The sequence below is a fragment of the Haliaeetus leucocephalus genome, unplaced genomic scaffold, assembly GCF_000737465.1.
Source record: "Haliaeetus leucocephalus isolate CR32 unplaced genomic scaffold, Haliaeetus_leucocephalus-4.0 Scaffold135, whole genome shotgun sequence".
NCBI classification, from domain to species: domain Eukaryota; kingdom Metazoa; phylum Chordata; class Aves; order Accipitriformes; family Accipitridae; genus Haliaeetus; species Haliaeetus leucocephalus.
Window position 1 is genome coordinate 856,919 of NW_010972571.1, and position 13,813 is coordinate 870,731.

Consider the following 13,813-nt stretch of genomic DNA (forward strand, 5'->3'; position numbering starts at 1 on the left):
CCTTTTTCCCTTAATCCATCCTTTTGGCATGTGTGTGCCTTGCTTGTCTATCTTAGGATTTTACACCATTTACAATATATTCCAAGAGAAAAGATCAGGTATTGCCTTTATAGATACATAACATCTATTTCTGGCAGACAAGTAATCAAATAAAAGAACCCCAAACCTTCCAAGAGTTACACACTGGTATCTTCTTTTCCCCTGTGATCTTTCTGCTTCAAGTCACAAAGAATTTTAAGCCCAGCTTTTCAAATACCTATCTGTGTATCAAATTTGCTGTGGAAGATCAGTACCGACTGATCTGATCTAAACAGTGTTTCTACTGATGTGAGTGTGCACTTGGATCAGTAAAAAGCCAATCTATAACACACGTGGTTTGTTTATAGGGACCTATCCAGAATATACAGTTCTTTCAGCATATGAAGGACTTCAGACAGAAGCAAATGCAGTTATCTGCATTCCTACTGCAGCTAGGCCTACCTAAAGGGCCGCCGCCTTTAGAATTGCGATGCTACAGTGACTTGTGTGATCATGTTGCCCTGACAACCAATGGAGATCCTCTTTACAGTTAATCTAGCAGACATCTGTATTTTTGGGACAGGCAGTCCTGAGTTTCACTGCTCACCATCATTCACATTTCCTATCCCCCCAGTAAAGCACAGAGATTATAAAAATCGAAAGCGCATCATACAAACCTAGAGTGTGGTTAACTGGCATTACTGTTATGTTGCATTCCTTTACCTCATTTGCCTGTCTGGTACTGTTGAAGCACAGATCAGTATGTGAGAGTCTGCCTCACAGTCTTGGAGTATTTTGATTTACAAAAAAATCAAAGAAGAAAAACTGCACACATACCTTCAGGACAGTCCACTGCTCTACAACAATCGCATCATAGCCCTGCATGGTTTTACTGTCTTCCACAGCAACATCTTCAAAGAGAAAAACTCCATCCATTGTCCCATGCAAAGAATCTGTGAAAACACAGGGTTACCTGTAAGTTTTATGGAAGACACCCCGTGTGTAGTGAGGCATTTGAATTTATTAATAACAAATTCTTCCAAGGATGTTAATAAAAAAGTGCATAGACCTTCCTCTGATAGTCCAGCTCTATTAAATGAATTAGACTAATATCTCTAGCAGTTTTTAAGAGCAATCCTACTCTCTAATAGCAAACCTTACTGTCCACTCTGTTATTCCAGAGTTTGTCCTTAAAAAACACAGCTCTCCCATTCTGAGCAGACAAAATCAATTCAGTCCTTAGTTCAGCAGTACTGCTCATTTACTTGAAGTTATACACACACTTTTGGGGCTAAAGACTACGTATTATGTCAACTTTTCAAGGGCTTTTGAAGGTACACTGATATTAATGACTATACCCATTCATTCACACAAGTCAGAACCCTATGTATGGATCGTCCATTGCAGTTACAGCGATCTACATGGACTAAGGATGATCTGGCATATCTGAACGGTGTGAAAGAAAAGATACATTCATAACTATTTAATCAATTTATGAAGGCATTTTGACCATCTGGCTTAGTGGCTTGCTATTCTCATTTGTATTCCCAGCACGTTCAGCCTTTTTTCAGACAACACATACTATTAAAGTCACTTGAGCAGCACTTTCTCCTTCAACTTAGCCGTATGCTCCATAATCAGCAATCACTCTCACATGCAAGAACTCAAGTTTTGTCAGCTCCGTGACAGAACAGAATCAGAATAACTGAAAAAAAATTACTCACCTTTCTTTGCTAAAATAAGCTAAATGATGAAGTGATAGAATTATATTTTGAAAAACTGTAAATAAGTGGTACTGTACTCCTTACGAACACAGAAAACTCCTCTCACATTGTCACAAAGCGTGTTTTTCAGCCTTTCTAGTTTAAATAATACATTTACCCTGTGTGACTGATTATAAAGACCTTGCTCAGTCCCTCCCCAAGTGTTGTGTTTTGCATGATAGTTTCTCTACATTTTTAGGAAAGCTATGTTCATTGCACTGGTATGATTTATGTTTTTAAAATGCAACCACACATGCCAAACCAACAGATTCCTGAACTGACAGGAGAGTCTTCTGGATAAGTCTGCTTAGCTGTTTTATCAGGTCCTCCTGCTTTCCCTGGTTGATGTTATGAGGTCAAGAAATGCCAGTGGGAAGGCATCGCTGTCTCCAAGGGAAAAAGTGTATCAAACTCAGAACCAACTTTCACGAAGGAAGCAGTGAAGAGGATTAAGAGGCTTCTTCCCTCTTGCAGACACACTCTCGGTCAACAGCTTCCGATGTCATTACATGATCTAAATTCAATTTATTATCTGGAAATAATAAATTTGTTGTGGGCTTTGCCAACAACAAACCGGACTCCTACAGCTGGAGGCTTATGTCTGCAAACACTGTAGCAAGACTGTTGCTGAAGGTGTCAAGCATTTGCATACTCCCTTTCTTCTATTTGCACAGTCCACTACTCTCTCTTGCTGCAGTTTCAATCAAGTCATTAAGTTGTAAGTGAGCAGATGCAAATACTTATATCTAAACTAACACAGCGTGGTTGTTTTTTTTTTAGTTTGTTTGTGACGGAATAAAGTTGTAAACCACTTACTAGGGACTCTCCTTGGGATTCTGTTGGGAGACTTGAAGTAGAAAAATACACTATCTACTTTCACACTGACTGTCTCCCCAGGCAGGTTTCCTGTAACACCATTTAGAATACGAGAGAAGACGACTCCTCACCACTACAGCAAGCCAGTACTACACATTGCTCCAGGATGAGCTGGACTACAAAGCAGTAACTCCTGTCATCTAGACAGATTTCTCATCCAAGTGAGAACAGACATTTTTGTTGTAAAATAACAGGCCAGATCACTAAGTAGCTGGGTTATAGCTTAGAAAACATAGGGAGAACAAGCTTGCCACATACAAATGGGTACAAGACTTAATTATATTTCATTCAGAAATGGCACTTTGTTAGACCCTACATTTCAAAGCAGGAATCAACTCAACTTCTGTGCAATACATCACATTCCAACACCCAAACCCATATGAAAATCTATTTTAGGATGCACAATGTACAAATAACGCTTTAATTTTCCAAAGCAAGGATGACAGGACAGCACCTAAGGCTGAAAGCAGAAACCCATAGATCCCTACTAGACACAGACATCCAGATCTTGCCAGGAAGCTTTATACAGTGTCGGTGTACTGCTCCTCTACCGTGAATTCTCTTAATAAAATTCAGTGTCACACTGTTGGCACAACTGCAGCTTCTGCTCGCCCCACACAATTGCCAGCTAATTAATAAGCGATCAAAACACAATCAGCATGCCTGTGTTTACACTCACTCATAAATCATCCTTTATGTTTCACTCTGCTGCGCATTCCACTCATGCAGTTCACAGCTTCCACGTATGTGAACATTATGGCACATATGTAATGTTTTAGAAACTAATAGCTGAGCTTGTGAGACCCTACAGGCAGCAGATAAACTTGGCAGTGTTAGATTTATGGTTGGACTTGATGATCTTAAAAGTCTTTTCCAACCTAAATGATTCTATGATTCTGTGACTTCACTTCCTTGTTGGATGTACAATAATTACTGTTGAATGCTACATCCAGTCAATCCTAAGATCCATTAGTTTTTTGGCCAGGAAAGAAACCTATAGAAAATGAGAAAACTGAAAGGGGAAAAATTATGAGGGAGAGACAGCTGCTGCATACTGGTGTCTGTTCAACAAAGTGATGCTGGTGAAAAACTCTAAGAGAAACTGGTTGATGATGCTTTTTAAGATTTTCCCTCTTAACCATAACCAACCTCCTCTCTACCTGTCGTGCCACAACATTTAAACTTTCATGCCATGAATGCACGTCTGCCAATCCTCACACCTTGGCCATACATCTTCCCTTTTACAGGTCATTTACGACTCTTCCAGCAAAAAGGGAGAGGTAAAGGAAAGAATAACTGGATCATTAATTCCTTCACATGTGAAGCATTTGGGATGCTGAGAATAATTGTAGGAAAGGAGAAAGCAGCAAAAAGAGAGTTAACGGGTCATATTTTGGAGAAAAGGCACATGTAAACCATGCTATGGTGTCAGGATCAGCAGGAATTTCAGGGAAACTCTTACACACGTGTGGAAGGACAAGGAGATGGACAGATGCTCTGAGTCTACCTGCAATACCTTTAGCACACAGATGCTCTAGCTCTAAGAGCAACTTAATTCTCCAGTCACATGTTCTACAGCTGGCCCACTAGGTGAGATTCACATAATCTAACATTAGATATTTATGATATAGAGGTCTACAGCTGAGTTAGTCATCCAAGGCTCTTTTTACAATTGATGGAGAGAAATAACCATTATTTCATTCAGGACCTAGTTTCATAGAATCATAGAATAATTCAGGTGGATGGGGACCTGAGGAGGTCTCCAGTCCAATCTCCTGCTCAAAGCAGGTTCAATACAAGTGCAGACAAGATTGCTCAGGGCTTTATCTAGTTGCATCTTGAAAATCTCCAAGGATGGAGACTGCACAACTTCCTGGGCAGCCTCCTCCACAGCGTAACTGTTTTCATGATGAGAAAGTTTTTCTTTATATCCAGCCAGGACCTCTCTTGTTTTAGTTTATGTACATTTTTTCTCATCCTCCTACCATACACCTCAGTCAAAAGCCTGGATCCATCTTCTTGATAGTCTCCTCCTAGGCATTGCCAGGCACTGTTAGGTCCCCCAAAGCTGTCCCTTCTCCAGGCTGAACCAACCTAGCTCCTTCAGCCTTTCCTCACAGGGTAAGTGCTCCAGCCACTAACTCTCTTGTTGGCCCTCTGCTAAACTAGCTGCAGTTTGTCAACATCTTCCTTGCCCCCTTTGGGGGAGGGCCCAAAACTGGACACAGTATGTGGTCTAGATGCAATCTAATGAGCACCAGTTAGAGGAAGATAATCACTGTCTTTCATCTACTGGCTATATTCTTGTCATTACAACCTGGTATGCTGTTGCCTTCTCTACTGCCAGGGCATACTGCTGGTTTATCTTCAGCTTGCTACCTACTAATATCTCCCAGGACCTTTTCAACAGAGCTGCTACCCAGCCAGGCAGTCCTCTGCCTGGATTAGTGAAAAGGCCTCTCCATTCCCAGAGGCGGGGGATTTGTCCTCATGGAATTTCAAAAAGCTCCTGCTGGTATGTTCTTCCAGCCTGCCCAGGTCCCTCTGGACAGCAGCCCAGTTCTGAAGCCCATCAGCTGCACCCCTGAGTATGGTATCAACTGCAAATTTGACAAAACCAAGCCCTCTTGCCTCCTCTGCATCATTGATAAAGTTGTTAAACACAACAGGTCCCAGGATAGATCTCTGTGGTACTCCACTTGTTACTCCAGGTAAAGTGTGACCTATTAACCATGACCCTCTGAGCCTAGCCATGCAACCAGTTTTTTACCTGTCTAGTTGTCATCCAATCTATCCATCTAACTTGGATACAAAAATATTGTGGGAGCCACTGTCAAACTTCCTTGATGAATTCACCTAAAATGACATCTACTGCTTTCTCTTTATCCACAGTCATTTCATCACAGAAGACAATCAGTTTTGTGAAGTATGATTTACTCTTGTTAAATCCATGCTGACTGTTCCCAATCACTTTCTTCTCCTTCATGCGTCCAGAAATGTGTTCCAAGAAGACTAACTCAAGGATTTACCTGGGAATGAAGTGATGCTGGCCACCCTGTATGTCCCTGGATTGTCCTTTTGGCCTTTTTTTAAAGATGAGTGCAACCTTTGCCTTTCTCATGTGTTGGAAACCTCCCCTGACCTTTCAAAGATGACTAAGAGTGGCTTTGTTATGACATTAACCAGCTCTCTCAGCACCCTTAGATGTATACCATTTGGTCTCAGGAACTGAAGCAATCCCTGTCTTGATCTTCACCCACTGCTGCTAGTCCTGCAACTCATTGAACCTTGCCTCTAAGCTCAGAGGCCTGGAAGACTGTGTCAGTGAAGACTAAGGCAAAGGAGGCACTGAGTATCTCAGTCTTACCTAGTTCTGCTGTCACTAAATCACCCACGCCAGTCTATCTGAATCTTTTACATATCTGATGTAGGATGAGGTGGATCACAACACAAATCCTACTGACCATATTGGTCTGGGCCTAGATCTCCATTGATCATAATGGCACTTTTGAGTGACAACTCATATGCAGATACCTGCAGGGCAGATGCCTACATTTATTCAGCTGAATCTTACCTAACTTGTCTACAAAGATCAGCCATCTAAAGCTTTAGATGGTGAGTTGTTCTTTCCAGTTTCCACTGTTTCTTATGCAAGTTATTTCCTGATTCTGATGCAGTTGTATTCTCTTTTGGTAATCTCTTGTTTAATAAGATTTAGCTCCTGGAACTTAGCCTACATTAAAAAGGACTTTAATAATTCCAAATGTTAGTTCATTTGCAATAGGGCAGTAAGGAATGCCAATAAAACAAACCATTTTGACTTTGCTGTTTGTGGTGTCATTTCCCAATCTCTACTCTTGAACTGACATAACTTCGCTCTTTCTTAAAGAAAAGGCTCTGAGCATAAAGGTTACAATCACTATCCTTTCTCTGAAAATGTTCCATTACCAGCGCATTTTTTATTAAGGTATCCTACTGTGCACAAAAAGCTATTTTCACAGGGTTGTATAAATATTTGATGTAGCTCAGTTGACAAAAAGCTATTTTGATGTTCTTGCTTCTGATTTACAAGAAGTATATCGGAAAAGATTTCTTACTTTACCATGACAGCTTTCCTAGTGGGCAACAATCTTCCCCTCATTGTCTTTGAACTACAAATGCCCCTTATCTAGGAAACTAACCTTTAGGCTGCTGTTGCTCTCAATGAGGAAAACTAGCCATCTGTGGCTTTATGTGGCATGTGACTTGAATTTTGGCCTTTGCTTCATATTTATATTCCTCCCTCCTCCTGACTCTTTTCACCTTCAGTACACACAGAGAAAATAATTCCATATGGATGATAAAAATCCCAGCCAATGCAGTGGATAAGGTGACTGTAATTGGCCAAATCTGGTTCATCTTTGTTGGAGGCAGTGCGAATATAACACAGACAATCAATCTGACCCTCTAAAAACCTGCCTACTTTCCTCTTCCAAGCAACTCACATTTTGTTTCATTTGCCTTGTCTTTAAGTATTGCCAATGTTTTCTGGTTGGTTGGCTGGCTTTTTCTAAGTTTGAAAGGCAGGAAATCCACACACAGAATGGTGAAACAAATACAAGAATGCCAGGCATTTAAAGACCTGCAGTTCAAAACAGCTAAAGACAGCAGGCTTGTGATTACTCTGTTAAGGCATCAAAATATAATCTTAGCTTTGACTCTTCCTCCCTTGTCACTCTCACCTTCTCACACTGCTGATTGGAGACTTGCTGTTATAGGAAAGGAGGAGATCCCACCTGTTACAACCTTCCCATTTGCAATGGTATTAATATGTAGCTTGCTGCTACCGGCTCCACTTCTCACTAGAAGAGGGCAAGGGTGAAGTCCTATGATCACTTTAGATCACTAGGCAGGATCAGTTTACACCTGGGACTACAGGCACAATTAGCAATGACATGAGTTGGATGAAAAACACCAGCAAGTAACTGAACTCCAAATTCACATAACTGTTGTTTGTCAACATGAGAACATTTAAGGACCAAGCAAGCTGCTGTTTCTAACTTACTAGCAAAATCTGAATACATTTAATATATGGTGTAACGCTGCGTGGTGTACATATGGTAATTTGCAATTGTGTTATATTTCTGTTTATAATTATCTGGTACAAAAAAACCAAAAAGAAACAATTGTTATCAGTGAACTCTAAAACTCTTTTAAAGACTAATTATTATACTGTTGGCAGAAGGAAGGAACAGATTTATGACTACTGACAATCTGGAAATCTTCACTTCGTTGGGCATTCCAAGGACAAGGGGGAAAAGAAGATGATAATGACCCTGCTTTTAAGTCTAATAAGCAAAATAATGAATTCGTACTTTAAGCAAAAGAGAAAAACAGCCCCCAGAACAAAGAAATGTGATATAACCAATTAAAGAAAGTATGCTAATATTACCTGAATTTGGAAGAGGATTAATCAGTGAATAAGGAGACCAGCTATGAAGAGCTGGACAGGCTGCCATAAAAGGCTAGAAAAAAGTAAAGAGCTGAGAAGCCCTCCGCCCCCTCTTTCCTCCCTCCTCCCTACCCTGAGTTGTTTCATACTGGCTGGCATATGAGTGAAAAAGCTGTTCCATTTCTCTGCAGCATAGGAAAATTTTAGGATCTAAATCATAAACACTTAACTGCAACTGATAGCAACTTACAGATGTTCTTAGCAAATGTTCTTCTAATAGCATGGGCATGTTCATAGTGTTTTAATGTAACTGTTCTAATTAATATACTTCTAGAAACCTTAACTCTGTGCTTTTGACTTCTAAACCTGTTCTTCCTGTAACTGTAAAATGTTAATAAAAATGTTTATTAACTGTTCATCTTCAATCTCTAATCTAACGTAATCCTGAATCTGTCCACTTTTACATAATTTGTTGTCCTCTTTGCATTGAAACTTTAATGTCATCATTCAAACCTACTTTATCTATGTCTGCAGGCAGTTATCCAGTACTCCTCACTCTGGTATTCAAGTACATGAACTTCCCCCAGGCCTCTGTTATGTAAATGAACTTTGGAAGTTTAAATAACAGAAAAAATGCTGGGTTTAAAGCATTTTATAGTGCACTGATAAGCAGTTTTTATTAAAGAAAACACTGAGCCTGATAGAGCCAATTAGGTTTGCCTCTATGAATTCTAATTTATACACATAAAGTAAATGACCATTTGTTTTTAAGCAAGTTAACTAGCAATTACAAGGCTTCCAGGAAGTTGTGTGAAAGCATTCCATCAGCTGAACTTTAGACCTTCCTTTTTTGCTACTTTCTTGCAAAATGAAAAATTAGGATTGCCTGTTAATTTCCTGATTGACTTTTACCAGAACCAACTCATATTACTGTGTTTTATCATGGGTCCTGGAAATCTGAACAGCAGCAAAATGGGAAGAGGATGCTCTGGAAGCAGTTCCCTTATAATTTTGAGGCACAAACCCACTGATCTCAGTAGCAGTGCCCAATCTATGGGTTACCGCATTCCTTTTGAAGAATGCAAAACAAACCAAAATTAGGTGAAAGATTCAGCCATAAGCACTTTAACCATAAAGTATACTAGTCACATAATTTTCCAGTAAAATTCATCTGGCTGTAACTTCAACATTTTTATGTTCAAGTACTTCCCTTGGATTGTTCTCATAATCCCTTGGTTATGTCTCTCAGACCCCTACTATGCACCAAAGCCTTTATTTGTGCAGCAGGCTTGTCTTCAAAGCCATGGTGGTCACGGCTGGCTACAGTTATTTATCAGTGCCACATTTTCACAACGTGCAAAAATCTGTGTTTTATTCTTCTCAATTTAAGACCAACGTTTATCCAGCATTTGTATGAACACACTAGCTAGGATAGAACAAACATAGAAGACCATTTTGTACAACATTGTGCCATCAAGGTGGAAAGGGTCTCTGCAAGAACTGGGAGTAACTGACTACATGTTGGCCAGATGAAACTGGAGGGTCCTTACACTGACCTGCAATCAGACCCAGATGCGGTTTGTGTCCGGACAGCTAAGAAGAAAGCCACTGTTCCATTTATGTCATCTGCTTTACAATCTTAATAGTTTAATTCATTTTACTTGGTACTGTTTATTAACTCTGTATATTTCTGCAATTTCAGGATCATCTCTAGTATGTTTATAAAATACAATACATAATCTGTTTTCCTTATTCAAATGCCAAAATATTTCCTGTGCTTTCATTCCATTTCACTGAAATAGGCTGATCTAAACCAAATCTGCCCCAAGCATATATTAAAGCACCTCCCAAATGTCTTCTCTTCAAAGATAATGACCTCTATTAGAGGAGAAAGGAAAATAATCACAGCATAATGCTTTCTGTAATTTCCATACCATTTACCATTCCAAGGCCGAAGATGGCATTTACCAATGAGCCTCCTTTCCTGAAGTGATCTGTCATGTGCTCCAGCCAATTTGCTTCTAAGCTGCTGACAGTCTGCCCATTCCTGGAGATCCTCATAGGGATAGTCACTGTATAATACCGACTGCATCTTTGTGGGGTTTTTGGCTTGTTGAAGAGAGCGAAGATCTCTGCTTCTACCAAAAAGTAAAAAAATGGAGTAATGCAACAACCATTTCATGATATTTCAGCTAAAACAATGTATAAACCACTGTTTGCCCTTGCCTGATTTCATTGTGCAACTGCAAAATATACTTTGGGATGTAGTTATCTCTTTAATACATTTCTGCAGTGTCCAACGCAGTAGGGTCCCAAAACCCAATACGATATTTTGATTGCTGTTATGGTATTTGTTACTAATTGTGGATTCACTGTTAATAATAAAACATTTAAAGACAGTAATACCTGAGTACTAATGGACAACCCCCTTACTGGAGTTAACAGTGTAAACTACGATAGGAAAACATGCTCCACAAACTGCTTTAAGTACTGCAGCAGTCAAAAAATCACTAAAAATTAATGCACAGAGTACCTTTATTTTTCTACTGAATGAATTGTTAAAAGAACTGTGACACTGAGGACAGTGCAAATACAAAATCTGACTGCAAATTTAGGAGAAACTGCATTCCATAGATCATGGCCATTAAACTAAAGTATTAAATAACTTGGTTTTGATAATACAATGGCATAGAACCAGCCAAATAGTAGTCTCATCTGAAGAAAAAGCAATGAAGCATTACTGTAGAGACTATGCTAGCTGGTTAGTTGATTTACTCTGGGTCTGAGCCAAGGTGAGACATTAACACAACAGTACATGAATTTTAAAAGTGGAATTGTGAAGGGTCTTACAAATAAGAACATTTTCTAGACTCTGCTCCATATCTCCTCTACTATATCATAGGAGCAGTTAATGTAGGCTTACCATCACAAGAAAGTAATTGTTGACAGCAAAGCTGAGCTTTCACAGCCCTAAAATTGGAAGCAAGTTTAAGTGCAGATAGACCTTCCAAATTCTCAGAAGGGTACAACCATCAATAGAATTACCAATAAAAAATGTTTGGACATTAATACTTTACTTCTTAATGGACATGGAAATCAATGGTAAAATTTCTATTGACCTCCAAATGCCAAAAATTCTCCCCAAATAAATTAATATAAAAGGTAAAGACATTATATGAAATTCATTCATTCAATAAGCTCCTCTTGATTCCAAGTTATTATATTCCAATCTCAAGTATTAAAGTAAAGAAGGAGATGTCACGAGAAATGTTAAGGTTGCTCTCTAACAAACGTCACTGAGCAAGAAGTAGTGTGTAAATTGAAAAAAATATTAGGAGGGAGATGCTCAGAGACAGGCTGGCAGCACTTGGAGAACAGGAAGCTCATGATACAACCAAACATGAAAAAGAGACCTAATGATCTCAAGACATGAACCATGATTCAAATAGAGTAGAAAGGAATAAACTGTTAACCTGAATCCTCTTGTTGTTTACCACTTGTTTAGAAAGAAGTATGATAATCCTAACTCAGAAGAGCATACACAGAAAACTTCTATGATCGTTTTGATTCTGACCCCCAAAATAGACTCATGTTGGAAACTGAGATCTTTTTGGTGTATATGATGACATTATATTAATTAACAATAGCAAATCATGGAACTGGAAAACCATAGGGAGATGATAATTTGGATTTGACACTGGTCTGTTGACAACATGCATTTAAAGTGTGTGGGAGTCTTTCAGTGGTTGACTTGGTTTGTCACCATTATTGAGTGTATAGTACACCATTCCTAACCACTGTTCAAGTCACTGTTGACAACAGTTTTCATGAGCAATCCTGACCGCTCAAAGCATGGACAAAAATACCTTCAGTTTGGTTCTAGGTAACACAGCACTTTTGGATGTACCATTGGAATACCTGTGCCTTGTTCACAGGCAAATAATTTTCAACACTGCTTTGAAGAGCCCTTTAATAAAAGGGAAGGGGAATGAGCACTACAAAATATTCAGAAAAAAAATGAAGAAGCATAAAAATAACACTTGAATAGTATAAAACCTAAAATAAAGAACAAAATTAAGATTCCACAAACAGTAAGAACATATTTTTTTCCTGAAGTTTTATATAAGTAAGAAGGAGTTCAAGAGTGGTACCTTCCTATGGAATAAGTAGGCTAACTGAAAAAAAAAAAACCAACCACCTGATGCTTTCTGTCTTCATGTTCCAAGGAAGGATGGAGAACTGGTGCCAAAGACTGAAATACATTTTCCATAGGAGGAAAAAGGAGTGCTATAATAACAAAAATTCATACAAGAGTAATAAAGAAATCAGCAATGTTGTACAGACAATAGATTTGGGAAAAATCCTACTATAGGTGAACTGTCACATAAAACTGCCTTCTCAGACCTTCAGTCTTGGAAAGTATTTGCATAACTCACCAATTAAAAAAAATTGTAAGAAATAAAAAAAGCCAAAAAGCATTCAGAGAACGAAAGATAAATAAGGAAACTAAAGGCTTTTTAAAAATAAAACCTCTTATCTGGCAAATCAGCAGCTGTAATAAAATCCTGGGGTGTTACAGATGGAAGTTGGGAAGATTGGAGATGATCAGCTTCACATTACACAGAAATACCAAGAACATGGTTACTTGTAGCAAAAGATTTCCACTGTTCAGTATGGAGAAGAATAGCATGAAAAAGATGATAAAACTTGCTAGTTAACTCTCTTAAAGACAGTGTATATGAAAAGAGAAAGAACTGGTCTGATTAGACTTGGAGATAACTAATCTAGAACTGCAAAACTGAGAGGTTTTATAATGCGTAAGATTCTACTGTAAACCAGAACAAATTATTCAAATAATAGCTATGCTTTGACCAAATCTGGCTGCTTCTTTGCCCAACAAAAACTGAAGAAAGTATGGTGAAAGGTTGCTAGAGTGTGATCCAAATCTGATGGCAAAAAGCTAATTACACCAAAATGCAACGGAAACCAAGACAATAGTCCAAAGAGGGTACAATGCAAAGTCATTTTCAGTCCTACATACAAAATCCCCAAAGGGGTAGGATTGTTTGACTGAATCTATGTAAGACAAAGAATAAGGATAAATTAAAGTCAAGGACAGTACCAGGTGAAAGGAATGGAGATGGAATTTCCTTACATAGATTTGTAGCTTGTAAGGAAAGTAAGCAAAGTGGTAAGAAAAATGAGTGTAAACACTGTTTTCTAGGATTTAAGCAAATATAGGAAAGAAAAATATTTTGAGGTTTAAACTGGAAATGGGGCAAGAATATTTTTTTCTGACGATTTTTCCTTTTCTAAATTACTCTGGTCTACATCCTATTTTGAATTACAATTCCTACTACTGAAGTAACCTCTGAGCAACAAACACCTTAAGGAGGGTATTTTGAGACCTCATCTGAGACTTGTGTTTTATGATAGCATAAAACGACATTTAAAAGTGGAAAGCACACCTGAGGAGAAGTATGTCAAAGAAATGAAAGACAGAAAATTGGCATATGAAGAATAATCTTACAAAAATATGAGAATTGGAAGGCAAATTATTAGGAGCATCACTACCAAGAGGACCTGAGCCATTAACAAAATAACTGCTGCTTTCCAGTAATTACGATTCCGACTGTACCATTGACCCCAGCCTGACTATAGGATACTAGGAGACTTCAGAGTCCAGATCACATATATTCTTGCTGTTCCTGATGTGGTTTAATTT

At 38.6% G+C, this 13,813-nt stretch overlaps 1 protein-coding gene across 1 annotated transcript in view; it reads right to left on the reverse strand.

Annotated features, from left to right (window-relative positions):
* RFTN1 (raftlin, lipid raft linker 1) overlaps positions 1-13,813 on the reverse strand; it is an 83,477-nt gene that overhangs the window by 15,347 nt on the left and 54,317 nt on the right. The window contains exons 5-6 of the mRNA XM_010585909.1: positions 10,023-10,226; positions 856-971 (exon numbers count right to left, since the gene is read on the reverse strand). Of these exons, the coding sequence (XP_010584211.1) occupies positions 856-971; positions 10,023-10,226 (320 nt within the window). The remainder of the gene's footprint in view (positions 1-855; positions 972-10,022; positions 10,227-13,813) is intronic.